Consider the following 19,860-nt stretch of genomic DNA (forward strand, 5'->3'; position numbering starts at 1 on the left):
GATAGTTGAAGTATTGATAACACCAAGGAAATCTGTCACAGTTTGAAAAGATAAGCAAACATTTGATTTCCAGACACTACAGAAAAAAGAAGTAAAAATGGTAAGTTTTTAAAAATTGTAAATACTATTTCTTTATTCATATTCGAAGATGTAGCATTTCCCTAAAGCATTTGATTCTCCTATTTTTTCATTAGCTTTTTTGAATTATAAAATACTGCTGCACAGTGTAAGAATTCACACACATACGTACACGTATATACGTATATATATAAATGCCTGAAGTGCCCCCTTCCTCTCAGCTGCCTCGAGAATGAACAGCTGTTTTCATTCAGTTGTCCTGCTCCCCACACCTTCAGGAGCGTCCCCCTAGGTTTACTTGCACACAAATGACAAAGCCTGATTCTGCGTTGGGCGGCTTGGAAGAGAAGTGGACGCTTGTGTGGTCTCTGCATTGTTTTTAACTGAGTTTCCACATTTCCAGCGTCCGATGCGAATTTTTGTGAATGATGATCGCCACGTGATGGCAAAGCATTCTTCTGTTTATCCAACCCAAGAGGAACTGGAGGCCGTCCAGAACATGGTGTCCCACACAGAGAGGGCTCTCAAAGCTGTGTCTGACTGGATAGATGAGCAAGAGAAAGGAAGCGGTGAGCACGCTGAGTCTGAGAACGTGGATGTGCCCCCAGAGGACGAGACCAAAGAAGGGGCTGGGTAAGTTTGAGGTTTTGGGGCGGTGGGGATCTTTCGTAGAGAGACTCGCCAGCGTAGGGGTGAACATCTCCTTTTCTAAGAAACTCCAGCCTTTCCATGGCCTCTGGGTTCTGGCTATGCTGAATCCCTCACTGAGCATCCTTCGGTCTGTCCCTCAGGGAGCAGAAAACGGAGCACATGACCAGAACCCTGCGGGGTGTGATGCGTGTTGGCCTCGTGGCAAAGGGCCTGCTGCTCAAGGGGGACTTGGATTTGGAGCTGGTGCTGCTATGTAAGGAGAAGCCCACCACTGCCCTCCTGGACAAGGTGGCCGACAACCTGGCCATCCAGCTTGCTGTGAGTGTGACCGTCTCCACTGGGTGGGGTCAGACTGCGCATGTTGAGGGTGCAGGGCAGGGGAAGAGCGGCCCGTTCGTGCTGTGCACCAAGAGATGGGTCCAAACCCACCCTTGCACGTGTGGGTGGATGCCACAGAACTCTAAGGCTCTACGGACAGTGCCTGGCTGCATGTGATAGGCCCAGAGCTCTTTCAGCTGGGAAAGACTCCGTGTCTGCTGTGCTCCGGGCTGCACTGGGCTGGAACTTTACGTCCGGAGCCAATTGAGTCGATGGGTGTTGATGGTTGAATAGAAGGTGCAATTATTAACTCTTCCCCACTGATCCAAAACTGGGCACGAGAACTTTTTAAAAACCAACTTTTTGGGGGCACCTAGGTGGCTCGGTCCGTTAAGCCTCTGACTCTTGATCTCACCTCAGGTCTTGATCTCAGCTCAGAGTGATGAGTTCAAGCCCCACATTGGGCTCCACGCTGGGTGTGGAGCCTACTTAAAACATAAAACCAGCTTCTTCATCTTGTTACAAAAGTGTTGCATAAATAATTGCTTCTGACATTTCTGGAACATTTACTACACCAGAGCCTAGGCCACATGTGCTGTTTATGTTCTTTCTTCGTCCTCGTAACAACCCTTTGAAACAGGACTTTATCATCTGAGTATATTAGAAGATGTGACTGGGATGCAGGGAGCTGAGTAGTTGACCTCAGCATCCCTGGTTGGTGAGTTCTGGGGCTTTAGAACCTCCATGTGCCGCCACCCTATGCTGCCCCCCTGGGACACGTTCACCCCATTTAGCAACAGGATAAGCAAAAGAAGCAAGTGAAAAAACTAAGAAATCTCATTCCTTGGGGAAACACCCTGTTCATTTTCATATGTAAACATGCATTTTCTTTGCCTGTGACTGATAATTTGGGATTTCGGATGGTGGTCAGAATTGAAAAGTAGAGCTAGTGCAGTACAGCAGACACTTCTGGAAGGCTGTTTCAGGGAAATGAAGCCCGAAACTTTTCTGATCCAGTGGTAATTCTTAAGTTAATTTTAACTCGCATCTGTAAAAAGCGTATTCATTGATGAAAATTTCATTGTTGTGAATGTTTCTAAAAGAAAGACGCCTTTTGTAAAAAGCCAATCTTTAAAGAAAGGTACAAACAAAGTGTATTTTTACTGACTGAGATTAGTGTTTTCTGACTGGGGCAGTTTGGTCCCCACAGAGGACATTTAGCGAGCTGGAGACAATTTGGGTTGTCCCAGCAGTGGGGCGTGGGGTGCTGCTGGCGTCTACCAGGTGGAGGAGGCTGGAGACGTCTGCCCAAATGGCCTGCAGTGCAGAAGATGGCCCCACAGCCCAGAATGCTCTGGCCCAGAACGTCTGTAGTGCTGAGGTGGAGAAACCCCATTTTAGGTTTTCCAGAGTGCATCTGTCCTCCTCCTTTATGTTTTCCCTAACAGAAATCATAGAAGTTTGAATTCTCTTCATCAGGGCTCATAAACTAGTATAAAGGAGAAAGTGGAAGCCAGGGTGTTGTCATAACCCTTTTGTAGATACGTGCATTTGCAGCAAATATATGCTTTTTTTTTTAACGCATAATGTGACACAAATTCTCTTACTACACAGTTTTTTTTTCCCACACTGATGGCTGCTCATCTCTATGGAAATACGGGTGGTGGATGCCCGCTGTGCTGGGTGTTGTGCTTTCCGTGTGGTGTCCGTGTAAGCCTCCTGCGGCCTCCTGGTGTGGGTCGTGTCACTAAGTCCACGTTAGAAATTAGACACCAACATCTTAATGAGATTAAGTGATGTGCCCAAAGTTACACAACTAGCCAGCGACAAAGTAAAGATTCGTACCCTTGGTCTCCTTGGCCCAGAACCTAAAGCTTTGTTTTGCAAAGCTCCCCGTGAAAGTTTCTCTGCGTAGAGACCTCCGCTCTGGAGTACACAGAAAGTGGCTAAAGACCCAGTCAGTAAGAGGGAGGTCCTGATACCCTAGATGAAGGCACTGCTCTCATGTCACACCTCAAGAAGTTGACATGTGTGCTGTGGTAACCAGCAGAGACAGATACAGCTGGTGATTGCCAGCCTTGAGGAAGAAGTATGTTTTGAAAGTTGCATTTTCTTTTGTAGGCTGTTACAGAAGACAAGTACGAAATACTCCAGTCTGTCGATGATGCTGCGATTGTGATAAAAAACACAAAAGAGCCTCCATTGTCCCTGACCATCCACCTGACCTCCCCTGTTGTCAGAGAAGAAATGGAGAAAGTATTAGCCGGAGGTAGGGAGGCTGAGAAAGGCCAGCAGGACTTTGGAAACTTGGTGTTCCCTCGCCAGCCAAATGTGCTATTCAGTTTTAGACTGCTTTGATAAAAGGATATCGGTGTAGCTTTGACCACCTTTACTCTGAGGTCACACCTCCCGTTCAGTTTCAGTGCTTGGGAGTTTGACAAAACGGTTGCACTAAAAGTGAGTAGCACTTTTCATAGAGGATTGCACCATTTTTATCTTAATCCTTGAATGTTCTCATCAGTGTTAAACTTGGTTTTTCTGTCGAGCGTTCTTTGGCCTTGAAAAAGGGTGTCCCTGGTGATTTTATGGCTTTTAAATTACGGAAGACAACCAGATGGTTTCTGCATGAACATCACGATGGAGTTGTGCAAACAGCTTGTGTTGCAGCAGAACCGAGGGCTTCTTGGTTTGTCCTCTTCCATTGGCTGCTTTTATCAGCTGCCGTGATGGAAATGCAAAGAGTTGAGACAGAGTTTTGGATAAAGTTTTCAACAATCGTGTGATTTTCAAGCCAAAACCTCAGAGACTTCTAATGCTTTCACCATTCAAAGGCCACCAAGGGCCCCTCACGCGTCTCTTCCGTGCGGATGTTTTTTAATCACAGATCTCACACCGCAGAGTGAAGGTAACAGGCCTTATCCAAATCCCTGACACGCAACTGGCAGCAGTGACAGTGCCCCGGTTCTGCTGCAGCAGAGGCTCACACTCTGCGCCCTTGTTGCTATTTGATTACCTTTGGTTCTGATACCTGATTCCAATTATCGATTTAGGGACGCTGGACCTTTGACCAACAGGACTCTCTCTGTCAAGGGCTGGGGCTAGGGCAGTCCCGCCTGGTGGGCGGAGGTGGTCCCCTTTGCTGCAGATGCCTCAGGGGATGGCCGTTGTGGGAAGCAGAGAGGGAGTTCATTTCCACTCCCCCCACCTATTTTGGTTGTTTTTATTTTTGGGTTCTTTTTTTGGTTTTTTTTTTTTTGGAGGGAGGGTTGTTTTTTTTTGTTTTTTGGTGGTTTTTTTGTGTTTTTTTTTTTTTTTTTTTTTGCTTTTGTGTTTTTTTGCTATTGAAATTTTTAGCATAGCTAATTTATTGGGAGATCATGGGGAGGAAGCAAGGTAATTGTCTATTAGAAGATAGGATCCACCTATCTGTCCCCCTCCCCCATGGGATTATTCCTTTTAGAGTAATTTCCCACTTTTGTTTTTGTTACTGTTTTTTGTTTTTGTTTTTGTTTTTTTGGAGGGGCCTCCGATTTTTATGATCTCCTCAGGGCAGAGTTAAACACACTCTAGCTTCTCCTTCCCTGGTCTAGGGTGGAGAGGACTTGAGATTCTGGGAGCCTCAGCTGCCCTTTAGGAAGCTGCCACATCCCCTTTCCACCTGACAGAAACCCCTTGGTCAAACTGTGCCTTGTCTTCTTATTCCATCCATGAATAGAAACGCTATCAGTCAACGATCCCCCGGACGTTCTGGACAGGCAGAAATGCCTTGCTGCCTTGGCGTCCCTCCGACACGCCAAGTGGTTCCAGGTTTGCATTTTGTTCTTCTATTTGTCTTTTGGTAGAGAATTCCTAAGTTTTAGCTTGGCTAACTTTCACCATAAAGTTTCGGTAACATTGAAGATCGCCGTGCCGCACTTAGTACCTGCAGGCGTGCAGTTGCTAAAGGAGCGCGCACAGACAAATTTGACACCCCCAGAGGAGGCTTGTGACTGAGTAGGTGGGCTGCTGCTGCTTTGTGCCAAGAGTAACCTTGTTCTCGTCCACCTGGTGAAGTTGCCACTGACCACGCACTTGATGGTCTTGAACGTTCACCGTTTACCCTTGACAAAGTAGCGCCTTGAGACTTGTGTTTTTCATGTTTGCCTTGTGTTGAGGGAGGTTCCTTGGTGTAAAGAGCCTGTACTTTGTTCTCTAGGCCAGAGCCAACGGGCTGAAGTCGTGTGTCATTGTCATCCGGGTCCTGAGGGACCTGTGTACCCGCGTGCCCACCTGGGGTCCCCTCAGAGGATGGGTAAGGACCTCGTAGCCGTGGCCATCTGGGGTTCGTGTGCACAGAGACTTTCTCCCATATCCCAGTAGTACGTTATGGTAACTGGGCCCGAGTGGCGCTTCAGGGTGTGGCCGAGGCACCCCTGTGCTAGCCATATATTGAGCGAGCACTTTGTGCCACACCCTGGGTGGGGGATGAGAGCTAGACCAGAACCCCCCTCTCCCGCCCCACCCCATGGTGGGCACAGAGCTTGGCCTGAGGAGAGGGCTGGCCAGGTAGCACTTCCTGTGATATGCTCTACTCCAAGAAGAAGCATTTTTGTCGCTGCTCTTGGAAAGGGGTCAGCAAACTCTGGGGCCCATAAGCCAGTCTGGCCAGCTGCCTGTTTGTCTACAGCCCATAGTTGAGAGTGGGTTTTAAATTTTTAAGTGGCTACGTAATAAATACAAGCACCTACATAAAGGCCACGTCTTGGCTTCTTGGCTTCTACAGTCTGAAAGATTTAACGGTTGTCTCTTTAAGGAAAAGTTACCCAGCTGGGCTCTAGTTGTCCTGTCTTTGGTTTAGCCTCAACTTGTGAACTTGGAGTGCTCTGATATCTCCCTCCCCCTAAACACACACACAGTGACAGCTCCTCGATACAGGCCGACCACCTTCTGGACAGTGGAGTTAACTGTCCGTCTTGCCTTTCAGCCCCTCGAGCTTCTTTGTGAGAAGTCCATCGGCACAGCCAACAGACCCATGGGTGCCGGCGAGGCCCTGCGGAGAGTGCTGGAGTGCCTGGCGTCGGGCATCGTGATGCCAGGTTGGGGCCTTGTGCTTTGCAAGTTGCAGGGAAAGGACAGGGATTGAGGCCCTGAGGCCACTTCCTGGCGGGTCCCTTGACCGGGTTAGGGCAGCAGCAACCCCGTGTCCCCCCTAGGACTGAAGCATGTGACTACCCTCTTGCACCATCATATCCAGCCCTGTGCCGGCTCCGCAGCTGTGACTCAGGGCGGATCCGGGGCAGTGGTGACCCACTCCCACGCGAGCTCCTTGCTCTGAGACACGTGGATTATTTCTCTCACGGGCTGGATGCCGAGTGGGTCACCGAGCTCAGCGTGTTTTCCAGAGCTGGGTGTGGATGGGGCGTGGGGGGTAACGCACCTGGTTCCCTCAGCCAACACAACTCTTCCGAGATGCTAAAAGATAATCCTCTGCATATCTTCCTTGTTTCCTGCCTTCAGATGGTTCTGGCATTTATGACCCTTGTGAAAAAGAAGCCACTGATGCTATTGGGCATCTAGACAGACAGCAACGGGAAGATATCACACAGAGTGCGCAGGTATAGTCATCGCCATTGCCAACGTGAGCCCTTACCCAGTCTGTAATCACTGGCTTCCAGTTCCATTACTGGGTATTTTCAGGGTAGCCACTGGACTCGTAGGCTCAGGTTGGGGATCGAAGGTGAAGGGATCGTGCCTGATACAGGGCGCCCCAATCTGGGCTGCTTCTTTCCCCTGGCGCCACGCGTGCTTGTCGCCTATCCCCTCAGCCTGCTCGAGTGCTGTTTTTGGACACCGAGTTCAGCGGGGAGATGTATTTGCTGTGTGGACTGCTCCAGGGTCCTTCCCTTGCAGGCCCACCACGTGGCTCCGTGTGGCAACCAGTCCCCAGGTTGGGGTCTCCTGTATTCCTGTTGAGGGGGGTGGTCACAGGCTGGCCTTCCCCCACAGCAAGGCTGGGCCCTGGCAGTCAGGCCTTCCCCTGGCTGTTGGGGGACCCCTTGCTGTTGTAGGGGAGACCCTTAGCAACCCCCTCAGCTCCCACCCCTTCCAGAAGGTATTAGCAAGCGCACACACTTTGGCGAGGAGCACAGGGCGGCTAAGTCAGGTCCTCTTCCCCTTCTCCAGCATGCTCTGCGGCTTGCTGCGTTTGGCCAGCTCCATAAAGTTCTGGGTATGGACCCTCTGCCTTCTAAGATGCCCAAGAAACCAAAGAATGAAAACCCAGTGGACTACACAGGTAAGCATGCCGTGGGGCCTGGGCCCCAGGCTGGGCGGTGGCAGCACGGACTCCTCACAGAGCACAGGAGGGATTCTCAGCTGTTTCTCTCGTGATCTCTTCCTTCAGTTCAAATCCCCCCCAGCACCACCTATGCCATTACACCCATGAAACGCCCGATGGAGGAAGACGGGGAGGAAAAGTCTCCCAGCAAAAAGAAGAAGAAGATTCAGAAGAAAGGTACCAGCATTCACTTGTAGCCCTTAGTGTATCTTCCATCTGGCTCAATTAAGAGTCATCCCAGAGTGACGAGATGCTCGCTTTAGCTTTAGTTTTCTCAGATGTGATCTTTTCTGAAATGACTAACCGTAACGTAGGCGTAGAACAAAAAGTGGGGTGAACGTACTCGGGAATGACACAGATAAGGCCTTGGCCTGTGCAGGCGCCTGGGCCGCTGTGCCGTGCCATAGGAGGCCACCAGCAGCGGTTCCTCCTCCCCAGTTGAGCGTTGGCTAATAGTCCAGAATGATGTTGGTGTTCTCTCTCTAGAGGAGAAGGCAGAGCCGCCTCAGGCTATGAATGCTCTCATGAGACTAAACCAGCTGAAGCCAGGACTGCAGTATAAGCTGGTTTCCCAGACCGGTCCAGTCCACGCCCCCATCTTTACCATGTCTGTGGAGGTAGATGGCAACTCCTTCGAGGCCTCTGGACCGTCCAAAAAGACTGCCAAGCTTCATGTGGCCGTTAAGGTAAGTGTGGTGAGCAGTGTTGGGCACCGTGTGCTTGTTCTGAGGACAACAGAAGTGCTTCTGTGTGTCGGGCTCCTTCAGAACCATTACACGGTCTCGAAACCCCCAGTGTGGACAGCGTGAGGCTTAGAGAGGGTGCGTGAAAATTGAGAGGAGTCGATTTTTGAATGTGTGCCAAATCATACGTGGAAGAACAGCTTTGTCGTTGTGGCTGACAGAGAGTCCCCAGATGTGGCTGGGCATCAGAGTTTCGTGCCGGAAAGGGAGCGGGATGGCTAGTGGAGAAAACACCCTCTGGATTGCTGGATGCCACCCTAGAAGCTTCTGATTCAGGATCCAGGGGGTGGGGGGAGAGCTGTGTGGTTGGCCCTGGTACTAAGCCCTCCCTAACCGGGGGCCCTGCGGGTGTCCCTCCTGCAGGTGTTACAGGACATGGGCCTCCCTACCGGCGCTGAAGGCAGAGACTCCAGCAAGGGGGAGGACTCGGCCGAGGAAACGGAAGCGAAGCCGGCCGTGGTGGCCCCTCCCCCTGTGGTGGAAGCCGCTTCAACCCCCAGCGCCACCTTCCCCTCAGATCCCACTGCCGAGGTGAGCACGTGGTGGGTGCCGGAGTGCCCGACAGGATGCAGCAGGCAGTTCTGTGTCCTATGAAACCAGGGTGGTTACTGGTCCTGCTCATTTTCCCCAAAAAGAGTAACTTCTAGTCCAGGAGCGTATACAGGGAGCTGGGTGTGAGCCTTTGAGCCACGACCAAGAGGGCCCTGCTGATGTTGACCCAGTGCCCAGGGCTGCAGTGGGGCAGCCCTGGGTCAAAGTCAGGTCATTCCCCAGAAGTCAGATGCAGGTGGAGGCAGTCCCGTTGCTGGGAGGCCCTCCGATGACTCCCAGAGGCCGGGGGTGGGGGGGGCGAGGGTGGTGAGAGATAGCAGGGGAGATAGCGTGGAGGGCGTCTTTTCATGATTCAGGGGTGGCTGCCTTCCTACACGTGCTGGAAAGCCCTTAGCTGAGTTTTTTGGTTTTCTTTTCTGTTTTCCCTGAGAACGTAAAACAGCAGGGGCCGATCCTGACCAAGCACGGCAAGAACCCTGTTATGGAACTCAATGAGAAGAGGCGCGGCCTCAAGTACGAGCTCATCTCCGAGACTGGGGGCAGCCACGACAAGCGCTTCGTCATGGAGGTGAGCGGCCAGCTCCCCCAGGAGAGTCCCCCTGCCACAGGAGAGGGTGGCGTCGGGCCACACCGACACACATCTGTTCTTCCCAGGTCGAGGTGGATGGACAGAAGTTTCAGGGTGCTGGCTCAAACAAAAAGGTGGCAAAAGCATATGCTGCTCTCGCTGCACTAGAAAAGCTGTTCCCCGATGCCCCTCTCGCCCTGGAAGCCAACAAGAAGAAGAGAGCCCCCGTGCCTGTGAGAGGTGGACCGAAATTTGCTGCTAAGGTAAGCGGTTGCCCCTGTGGTCTCCGGCCGTGGCACGAGCTCACCCGTGGTTGGGGTGTGAGGTGAACGTAACTGGTCTCCGTTCTTTCCCCATGCAGCCACATAACCCTGGCTTCGGCATGGGAGGCCCCATGCATAATGAAGTGCCCCCGCCCCCCAACCTCCGAGGGCGGGGAAGAGGAGGGAACATCCGAGGTCGAGGGAGAGGGAGAGGATTTGGTGGCGCCAACCACGGAGGCTACATGAACGCCGGTAAGGACTCTCATCCCGTGTCGTCCCCATGGGCCCTGCTTGCTCCTGGGAGCGTGTGGGTCCCCTGGGATCGGGTGACCGGCGGGAGACTCTGGGAGAGGCGGGGGCAGGGCAGCCCCGCCTTCCACCCCGTAACCCTGTCTGTTCCTTTCCAGGCGCCGGATATGGCAGCTATGGGTACGGAGGCAGCTCGGCAACGGCAGGCTACAGTAAGTGTGTGTTTCTCTTTGTCTGCGGTTTGGGGGGAAGCTACAGCGGAGCTCCCACGCCGGAGTTAGGACGGGGCGGCCCACCAGCAGCAGCCTCCTTGAGATTTAAGAGCGGCTTGCACCTTTTCCCAGTGATTAGGGCAGACGGTCCTCAAGCCCCTATTCTGCAAGAGTGTAGTGTGTTCTTTAAATGTTAACACATGTATTTGTGTGACTTGAAAATTTCTTAAAAGTCAGAATTTTAAATTTCTCTGCTTTAAGCCATGCGAAACACCAGTCCTGTGATTATGCTTTTCCTGACAGTGCACAGCTCTTGTCTTGAGAAGGAGCCTTCACTGGGGGGTTACAGGAGCAGAGAAATCTAAAACATGAATTTCAAATGTGGCGCTCTGTGCCATTTTTCAAAAGAATTCTAATTTTTTTTCTCTGCTCTGTCTCCCCCTTTTGTAGGTGACTTTTTCACAGACTGCTACGGCTATCATGATTTTGGGTCTTCCTAGAGCATCTAAAAGTATTGCACACAAAATCAACTTTTTACTCCAATTTTCTCGAACTCCAAAACCCAAAGTGTCCGTGCTGTGCCCCTGTGCTTCACTGGGTTTCTCAACCGTGGCTTGTCACCGCAGCTTGTCTGAAACTCTTAGCCTGCAGAATTTAAGACAATGGCAGTTTTTATCGTGATTTGCCTTTGAACTTGGTCATATTGAAGTTCACAATAAGTGGAAAACAATTTTCAGAGAATGCATTTTTGTGCAGAATTGCACAGAATTCTAGAGCCAGCGTTGGTCAGCATCAAGGCAAAAGCCCACCTTTGCTTTTTATGGAAAGCATTACTTTATTTAAGAGACAGATAATAATGCATTTTAATCTACCTTTGTCTTAATTTACAGCAGGTTTTGTATGAATTTTTAACATTTTAACAAATTCCCAAATCTGGTTGATGCCTTTGACAGTAATGAAAACGATTTTATCACATCTGAATCCAGAGCAACTGTCTTTTTTTTTTTCCTTTTTTTTTTTTTTTTTAATCTTGTAAAACGTGGGGAACATCGGGAATTGTACATTGTGCTAAGTTAACCTCTCCCGCCTTTTGTAAATGCTCTGGTGGGTTCTTGTTTGGGAATGCGGTATTTCGTGGCTGGTTTAGTTAGAGGTGAACTCTCAAAGGTATCAAAACTGTGCTTCCATTATTAGTGCAGGAAACAGGCTCTGAGGGAGAGAGAACGTGGAATTTTGCAAGTCCTAATCACAGCTGCAAATGCATGGGATTCTAGAGTTTGTTTTTTGTTTTGTTTTAACGGGGCTTTAAAAAGAATTAAGCAGAAAGACTTAATACGTAGCCCAATTCTCCAGTGAAGAACCGGCCTCAGCGGGGCCTGTGCTGCTGGGTGTGCAGCCATGATGGATTCCAGAAGGTCTGGAATCTTCTGCCCTCTCACCTTAGGGTGCAGGCTGGAGTTTCTGACTTCTCCCTGTGTGCAGAGGCACACGGAGGCAGTGGGATTCTTTGCTGAGACCCCCGTTTCCCAGTGGAAGTCCTTGGAAAGGGCATGGTTGGGCTCTGGTCAGCAGGCCTTTGCTGCAAAGCCTGTCTTTGAGTTGACTTGCAAGATTTTGCGTTTCTTTGGCAAAAACTGGTCAAAATGGTTACTATACAATTTGTTCCCAGAGGTTTGAAACATTCAGTGAAACTTTTTAAAACTTTGCATGATGTATTTTTTTTTTTTAGAAAGTTATTGTTTGAGAATAATGTCTTTTTATACCAGGAAATAGTTATCCTGATATGACGTTGAAAACTACTCCCCCCCCCCCCTTATTTTTTTTTTTTTTAATCAATACATGTTAAAGTAACAAGTCCTCAGTACTTGGCGTCTTCATTCATTCCTGTGCTTGAGGAGGGACGAGGAGGTGTTCAGTTTAGGCTGTGGGGCAGCCGAGGTGGCGGGGTTCTGAGAGGGGGTCTGGAGAGGACCTCCTGTCCTCCAGCCTCCTGGCCAGGCCTCCGCATGTTTGTTCCCTTGCATCGTGGGCCATGTCCTTCTTGGTGTTTTGGCTTTGTGATAGGGGTGGGTGGAGGGGTGGAGGAGGCCGCCTGAAGAAAATAAACTGATGTCACAGATCAGTTTTATCCAAATTCTTGTTCAAGCAATCCAAGACATGGCAGTGTGGGGTGCACATCTCCAGTGGGTGGAAGGCACGTGATGACTCCCAAATTAGAACTCTACCCAAAAGGCGGGGAACCCTTGATGTTAAGTGGGAAGGAAGGCTAGGCTGTGTGGGAGTGTCCCTCCCCCTCCCTCTCACCCTGGGCACGGTTCAGGGTGGAGGGGCACCAGGCTGTCTGTAGATGGGCAGCACCGACCAGCAAAGGCGTGCCCGCAGGCACCCCTGCCCCGGGAGCCAGGAGCTCCGCTGCCCCCACGTGAGCACTGGGGATTGCCCTGCTGGGCTCGAGAGCCACTCACACGCCCTGGCCTCCCCTTCCTCCCACCGCACTTTAGCCCACCCATCCCTCATCGGCCCACCTGAGTGTCTGGTGGGGGTGGGGTGTGGACATACCTGTCTCGTGGGATCTACACTTGGTGACCAAAGGAGAGTCTTACTGTGACATTCTCAGCTTCAGGGTCTGAGAATGTGGCGGCCTCCCTGCACGCTTGTCAATCCTGCTCGGTCCACCTGCCCCCGGCAGCTGTGCTGGGAACAAGGAGGGGCCCTCTGGGCGGGCCGTCTGAGGCTGTAGCTTGAGGCCCAGCCTGGATGTTCTGATCCTGACTTTTTAGCCAGTCTCCTTTCCCCCACGTTTGCACGAGTCACACCAGAGAGACGCCCCAGGTCATTTGGCCAAGTCTCCGTCTGTTCCTCCAACAACCATGTCAGACTAGTTCTTCCAGGAATGAAACCAGGTTTAGGGGCCTCATTAAGTGTCTGGGGGTCACCCAGGCCTGTGACTGCAGAGCCTCTTCCCAGCACAGCGGGGGGGAGGTGGGGGTGGCCGGCTGCTTCTCTGGGGCTTTGCTTTTTTCCCTGTCACCGTTGGGGACATCTGGGTAACAGTCGTGAATGTCATCTCGCGCTCGGATCTCATCTCATTGTAATGTTGACATCCGCTGCAAAAGCTGCTGTTGGCGTGCTGTCCTGCCGCTGCTTGGCAAAGATCCATTGTTGTCATCAGCTGATGGGTGAGTGGAGCTGAAGGCTGGACCAGTCCAAACCAGGCTGCTTTAAGGACCGGAGCCACTGCTCCTCGCCCTCCCACCTCCATTCCTCTGCCCTGGCCTGGGCAGTGGGCTTGCGGGTCAGCCTTCAGGACCCACAGCCACGACCTTCCCTGTCTTTCCCCTCCCCCGGCTCCCCCATCCTATGCCTGACCCGCTGCCTTCCTGTTTAGGTCAGTTCTACAGCAACGGAGGGCATTCTGGGAATGCCGGTGGTGGCGGCGGCGGGGGCGGTGGTGGCTCCTCTGGCTACGGCTCCTACTACCAAGGCGACAACTACAACTCACCAGTGCCCCCGAAACATGCTGGGAAGAAGCAGCCCCACGGGGGCCAGCAGAAGCCCTCGTACGGCTCAGGCTACCAGTCCCACCAAGGCCAGCAGCAGTCCTACAACCAGGGCCAGTACAGCAACTACGGCCCCCCACAGGGAAAGCAGAAGGGCTATAATCATGGACAAGGCAACTACTCCTCCTACTCAAACTCCTACAGCTCCCCCGGGGGCGGGGGCGGATCAGACTACAGCTACGAGAGCAAATTCAGTGAGTTGGCTTCCAGGGCCCCGAGGCCTGGCCGGGGTCCAGGCCAGCGGCGCATCCCGTGGAGTGGCGGAAGCTCAGCATTGCCCTGACCTCTTGCCGAGGGACTGGAAGGAAGCTGGGCGGTGCTGGCTGTCGGGTGGGCTGTAGGGAAACCCTGGAGGCAGGGTTCCCTTGGCCCAGATCCGTGCTTTTCCCTTCCCATCCATCTCCTCCTCCGAAGGCAGGCCTAGCAGAGGCTCCTATGCCAAGGAGGCCTGTGGGTTGAGGCTGGGGCACAAGGGTGGAGTCTGAGTCTGGGCCGGCTGCCGTGAAGTGACCTCCAGGGCTCAGGCGACAGTGTTGTATCAGGCCCCTGAGGGCGCGTGAGCTACTTCTCCACTCCACCTCTCCCTCCACCTCATGCACAAACCCAGCAGGCTGCAGCTGCGCTGGCAGCGGAGTAGGAAAGCGTAGATGTGCACTTGTTTCCTGTGAAGGGACGTTGGTCAGCGAGAAGGCCAGGGACCTTAAATGTGTATTTTGAGAGAGCGAGAGAGTGCGCAAGCGGGAGAGGTACAGAGCGAGAATCCCAAGCAGGCTCCATACTCTTAGTGTAGAGCTCCACGTGGGGCTTGATCTCATGAACCATGAGATCATGACCTGAGTTGAAATCAAGAGTGGGACGCTTAACTGAGTGAGCCTCCCAGGCACCCCCCCAGGGTGGGCCAGGGACTTTAAAGAAGCTGTTCTGTGTGTGGGCGGAGGGCACTGGGTGCCTGGTGACAGGTGGGTGGGAGGAGAAGCTGCTGTGTGCTTCCGGGGGTGGGGGGAAGCTTGGGTTGGAGGAGTGGGTGGGAAGACAGCGTGGAACAGGGCCTCAGAACTTGGTGACCGGGCCGCCCCAGAGCACGGGGACCTTGCAGTGCTCCGGCCAGCCCCTAGCACTCCTCAGTTGAACTGACATGTGCCAGATTTAAGCAGCCAGGACGAGGGGGATATGCAAAGGCCCGTGGTCTCAGCCTGGGGCCTGCCCCTTCCGGGGCCACAAGGATCCCAGACCACCCCAGCTGTGTCTTCACCAAGGCCCCTTAACTGCACTGTCTTCTCTCCCCCAGACTACAGTGGTAGTGGAGGCCGGAGCGGCGGGAACAGCTACGGCTCAGGCGGGTCGTCCTACAACCCAGGGTCACACGGGGGCTACGGCGGAGGTTCTGGGGGCGGCTCCTCATACCAAGGCAAACAAGGTGGGCCTGGATCGGCAGGTGGCACAGCACAGCTCGGGAGGGGTCCGGCGGTGAGGGGTATCGTACGCCCGGCGTGGGCAGGCGGGCACCGTAGGCAGGGCTGCAGCGGCACGTGCCATCTGGTTTCCATGTGGGGTGGGGATGGGGACAAGGAGACGGAGACATGGGCACATGGCTGCGGGCACACCTCCAGCTTCTTGGCTTTTCAGAAGCAGACATCCAGATGCTGCCCCGCTCTTAAGACGCTGGCACCTGTGTGATAAAATGCTGACAGGGCTGAGGCCCAGTCTGGCGTATGCCCTCCGGCCAGGGGCTTTGGGCTCGGCCTTGTGTTCAGGCAGCCCCCAGATACAGCTCCCACTGCTGCTGTCCATACGGGCCCACCCGCACCCCTGACAAACCGGGGTCCGTGGGTCCACATCACAGGGTGGTGGTGACGACCAGACCAGACAACGCAGGAAAGGCAGTGCCTGCACACTCCCCCCCCCCCCGCCATGGCCTCACCCGCGGACACCACGTGGGTACACACGGCTCGGGTGTTTGTTGGCTGTGGCCCGGAGCTCTGACTGCGGGGCAAGCCCCGCACCCCTTGGCTCTAACCCACCCCTCTCTTCCCTAGGAGGCTACTCGTCACAGTCCAACTACAACTCCCCCGGGTCCGGCCAGAATTACAGCGGCCCTCCCAGCTCCTACCAGTCCTCACAGGGCGGCTACGGCAGAAACGCAGACCACAGCATGAACTACCAGTATAGATAAAGCCCCCCGAGGGGTGAAGATTTGTACCTTCTGCACTTCCCCCTCGTCGTAAGATTCAGTTTTATGCATCACAGTTAACATGTCAGCTGGCCCCTCCAGGCCCCCTCGCCCCAACCTGTCCACATTGCTGTGTTGTGCGGTGCAGCTGGTCACTCCCGTGACCCGTCCTGTGACCCTTATTTAGCTGTGTTTGGGACTTCCGTGTCTTCGATGGTTTGTTAGTTGCCATTACAACTGTCTGAGTAGAGTTTGAGTTCTTACAGTTAAGTATCCCTCTGTCTATTTACAATTGGTGTTAGCGTTAACTCAGTTTGTCTTTAAATAGCTCCAGAAGGGATACATCATCTGTTAATGCTTTTGTGAAGTGAGTTAAACGAGCTTTCTGTATTTTAATGCTTTAGTGTTTCAGTTTTATAAGTGAAGATTTTATTTTAAAAACCAGTGGGAAAGAGTGGGGTTTTTTTTGTATGTCTGGATCATTCAGGCAGTACATCTGAATTAAGCTGAATGTAGACAAATAAAAGAAAAAGAAAACTCTGCGCCCGTCGTAGGCCTGGGTGTCTGACCCACCAGCAGTGTGATGGGCAGGTTCCCCCACTGTTCCCAGCATGGGAATGCGGGGCGGGGGTGGCAGGACAGCCCCTCGTCACCCAAGGGTCCAGTTCCAGGCCTCTCGATGCCTTCACTCCAAGGTTGGCCAGGGCCAGCAACCCGGTAACACGGGATCTTGTTTTGTCAGTGTCCTGGGGGGCTCCAGGTGGTCTGCAGAGTGGCCTACGCTCCTGTTAGGGGTTTGCTCCCACAAGTCAGCATGCTTGCTTTCTTGCCCCGTGAATTCTGGCGTAGCTTTAAGTACAGTTTCATGTCACTGTGGAGTGGAACTTACGTAGGTTTGGTACGTGTAACCCAACTTGCAAAAGGCCAGTTGAATCTGGCTAAAGCACCCCCAAGATCTGGGAAGCCCAGCCTGGAACCTTCTCTGTCTGGATGGTGTGGTTTTGTGTCCCCAACAGCTGCAGCCTCGTGGTGCTGCCCCCCGCCCAGAGGTTCCGAGTGTGCAGGCGGGGTTCTTTCTAGCTGCCCAGCCCTGTTCTAACAGGTTTCCCTGGAGTGGTGCGTCTCAATCACAGGCAGTTTTGCATTGGGGGACGTTTGTCACCTAGCGGGTGGGGGCCAAGGATGCTACTGACCGCTCTGCTTAAGTGTCAGCCACGTGGAGGTGGAGAAACCTGCCCTGAGAGCAGCCCTTCCCCACTCTGGCCCTGCCCCAGGGGGTGGGCAGGGGGCAGCGCTGTCCTTGCCTTTGCCCAGGCTTCGACTCTGTCTGGGAAGAGCCTCTCCAGTGAGTCTGGGCTGCACGTCTGCAGGGACCCTTCTCCTCTTCCCATCTCTCTGCTATCCCTCAGACCAGGCATCGTTCGAATTCTGAACTGCAGGCAGTCCTTGGCCTCCTGTGCTTGATGAACCATAGCCTTGGGGAGAAGAGCAAACCATTCTCGATTCAGAACTCCTCAGCTGAGGCAGAAAATCCAGTGTGCCTTCAAAGGATGAAGATTTGCCTTGGAGAGGTGGAAGAAAGGTGTTCTGCACTTAAAAAGAAAAAAAAATATGGGAAGAATTTGGCCTTCTGCTGGAGCAGAGGAGGACCCAGATACCAGTGGTCCAGCGTGGGGAGAGGGAGGGATGGTGTGATGCCCACCCAAGAGGCAGTCCACAGTGCAAGCACCAGGGTGGCCTGCGGTACACTGGATGTGTGTGTGCATGTGCACTAATAGAGACGAGAGACAGGCCTTAAGGATGGGTCCCAACCCAGACTTCGATGGGATATGATATGTCCATGACCCATCTCTCCTGGACACCTCCAGGGGCTGGGAAAAGGAGATCATTGGGACCCTGTGTTGAAATGAGAAGATCCAGGCTGTGGGTGGGGCCTGCACCACTCCGGAACCCACAGGGAAGAACGTCCCCCCGCCCCACCTCCAGATGCCTTCAAGCTGTGGGCCTGTATTCTCAGCTCGGGTTTCCTCGCCATCAGTTTCCCAAGCAGTGACCACCACCACGTTGAAGTTTCTGAATGTAGACCCTTCACAAGGGCAAGAATCTCGAAGGCATTGGAGAAAACTCCCAGGCCACCTTGATGTGGAGACCTCAGGGAGCTGTTACTTGGTGCCATGTTCTTCTTGTGAAAAACGGCAGATCTCCAGGTTGCTGGTCGCTGAGGGATGCTGGTCTGAGTCCCTGGGCCTGGCCTGAGTGCTCCCAAAGCCAGGACAAGTGTTACTGACCTGAGAGACTTCCGTTGCCAAGAAGAAAGCAGTGTCTGAGAAGCAGGATCTTTCCTTGTTTCATCTAGTTTCTGGTGACTTCTGGGCATTCCTTGGCTTGTGACTGCATTCCTCCAGTCTCTGCCTCCACCTTCACATGACCTCCCTGAGAGCCTCTTGTGTCTCAGATCTCCTTCTTACAAGGACACCAATCATTGGATTTCAGGTCCACCCTAATCGTGGGTGAGCACATCCCAAGATCCTTCACATTCATAGGTATTGGCACTTAGGAGTTGGATATATGTTTTTGGGAGAACAGTATTCAACAGCCTGCAAAAGCGTTGGGTGAAGACTTCATCCCATGCTGCTAGAACAGCCCTGGGAGTTTGTTGACCACAGCCAGGATCGCCACGGTCAGCATGGCCAGTGCCTGTCCTGAAGCGACAGCTCATGAGCACACGTGCCTTGGCATCCTAACTGCTTGGGGACTTCATTGGTGCTAATGGCACTGTGGTGTAGCCGACCAGGAACAGTATCTCAACCCTCAGGACTGCCACCCCAGGGAGCTGGGTTCAGGAAGGTGTGGCTGACACCATGAGCATGGAGAAGACCTGGGTGCTGGCCTGATCGAGTCCTTTCCAGCCTGCTGCCCTGCAAGCCCAGGAAGCCAGCCTGGAGGAGGTTCTCAGATGCTTCTCTGGGTCCTCCTCAGCCAGGGACACGGTAGGCAACAGAGAGATGCTTCGGTCCGCGTGCTGCCAGAGAGGATGGTGACACGCGTCTTTCAGTCACCAGTGGAGATCACCAGGAGCATCAGCAGGAAGAGCCAGTGGGCCCACAAGCTTAGCAAGTTGGTCAGGATAGGGTTATTTGGTGGATAGACCATGAGTGTCAGGGACCTGGGACTGGACACCACCCCAGAGGGCTCAGGATGCTTTTGGAGGGAGGAAAGGAGAAAGACCTCTACTGAGGGAACAGCTGGCCGTGTGTGGTGGGCTGAGGTGACGTCACAGGGGCAGAGCTTTGCAGGGATTTTCAGATGATCCCACGGGGAGGTGTGGGGTGGTTGAGACCTAGGACCAAAGGGGCCCTCTAAGCAGTAGTGGGGCACATCCAGTATTTCCACCTTTCTGCATTGAGCAGAATCACTAGAGTCCTGGTTGCCCCTCTGGAGTGGGGTCCAGTCTCACCTGGAAGTCAACACCAGCTGCCTCCACTCTGGCAGGGAAACATGCACTGTTCCTCTGACCACTGACCATTCTTGAGTGGTCAGCATGGCCTGTTCCGCCCCTAGGGACTGGCCTGGTCCAGCTGGGCTCAGCCTCAGGACTCAGTCAGTCTCCAGGTGTGAGCCCGCCCCACACTGTCTGTGCCCTTTGCAGGCCTCTCCTGAGACTTCTGGACACAAATCTTGGGCCACCCACCAGCAAGCCTTGGCCTGGATGCTCATTCTAACCCATCCCAGAATAAACGGAAGCTTCATGTGTTCATTGTTGCATTCACTGCACATGTATTTATTGAGTATTGCTTATGTATGGGTCCGGTAATAGGTGTTGAGAATATAGCAGTGTTGCTTGGATATCAGTCCTTTGCAAGGTGCTGGGAATATGAACCTGGACCCTGCTCTCCTGTGGCTTCCTGGTACCAAGAGGGCCCTGTCCTAGCTGGTGCAGGGAGTGCCGGGAAAGACCTGTGTTTTGAGACAGGACAGTTAAATGGAACCAGGTATGTTAGGGCGGGTGAGCACAGTTTATGCCATGCAGAGGAACACCGTGCACAGAAGTTCAGCTGGGTGGTGAGAGGGGACTTCAGAGAGATGAAGTCAGGTGAGCAAAGCATTCTTGTTGCAAGATGGTAAGTGTGGGGTTGCAAGATGGAGATGTCAGCGGGGGGCAACAAGTACAAGGCCTTGA

General features: G+C 53.1%; 1 protein-coding gene across 3 annotated transcripts in view; it reads left to right on the top strand.

Moving 5' to 3' along the window:
* The window catches only part of ILF3 (interleukin enhancer binding factor 3), a 33,191-nt gene extending 13,754 nt beyond the window's left edge, over window positions 1-19,437 (top strand). For 2 of the 3 annotated variants that reach the window (XM_045491894.1, XM_045491895.1), the window contains exons 2-20: window positions 2-100; window positions 482-711; window positions 870-1,047; window positions 3,169-3,316; window positions 4,763-4,854; window positions 5,243-5,338; window positions 6,011-6,122; window positions 6,544-6,641; window positions 7,210-7,321; window positions 7,430-7,540; window positions 7,850-8,049; window positions 8,470-8,637; window positions 9,089-9,226; window positions 9,313-9,489; window positions 9,588-9,741; window positions 9,897-9,950; window positions 13,339-13,704; window positions 14,799-14,927; window positions 15,547-19,437. In XM_045491894.1, coding sequence (XP_045347850.1) covers window positions 98-100; window positions 482-711; window positions 870-1,047; window positions 3,169-3,316; window positions 4,763-4,854; window positions 5,243-5,338; window positions 6,011-6,122; window positions 6,544-6,641; window positions 7,210-7,321; window positions 7,430-7,540; window positions 7,850-8,049; window positions 8,470-8,637; window positions 9,089-9,226; window positions 9,313-9,489; window positions 9,588-9,741; window positions 9,897-9,950; window positions 13,339-13,704; window positions 14,799-14,927; window positions 15,547-15,683 — 2,703 coding nt within the window. In that variant the 5' untranslated portion in view covers window positions 2-97 and the 3' untranslated portion in view covers window positions 15,684-19,437. The remainder of the gene's footprint in view (window position 1; window positions 101-481; window positions 712-869; window positions 1,048-3,168; window positions 3,317-4,762; window positions 4,855-5,242; window positions 5,339-6,010; window positions 6,123-6,543; window positions 6,642-7,209; window positions 7,322-7,429; window positions 7,541-7,849; window positions 8,050-8,469; window positions 8,638-9,088; window positions 9,227-9,312; window positions 9,490-9,587; window positions 9,742-9,896; window positions 9,951-13,338; window positions 13,705-14,798; window positions 14,928-15,546) is intronic. The other variant, XM_045491896.1, reaches the window with a different exon arrangement.
* The last annotated feature ends 423 nt before the right edge of the window (window positions 19,438-19,860 follow it).

The sequence above is a fragment of the Leopardus geoffroyi genome, chromosome A2 (assembly GCF_018350155.1).
Source record: "Leopardus geoffroyi isolate Oge1 chromosome A2, O.geoffroyi_Oge1_pat1.0, whole genome shotgun sequence".
Taxonomy (NCBI): domain Eukaryota; kingdom Metazoa; phylum Chordata; class Mammalia; order Carnivora; family Felidae; genus Leopardus; species Leopardus geoffroyi.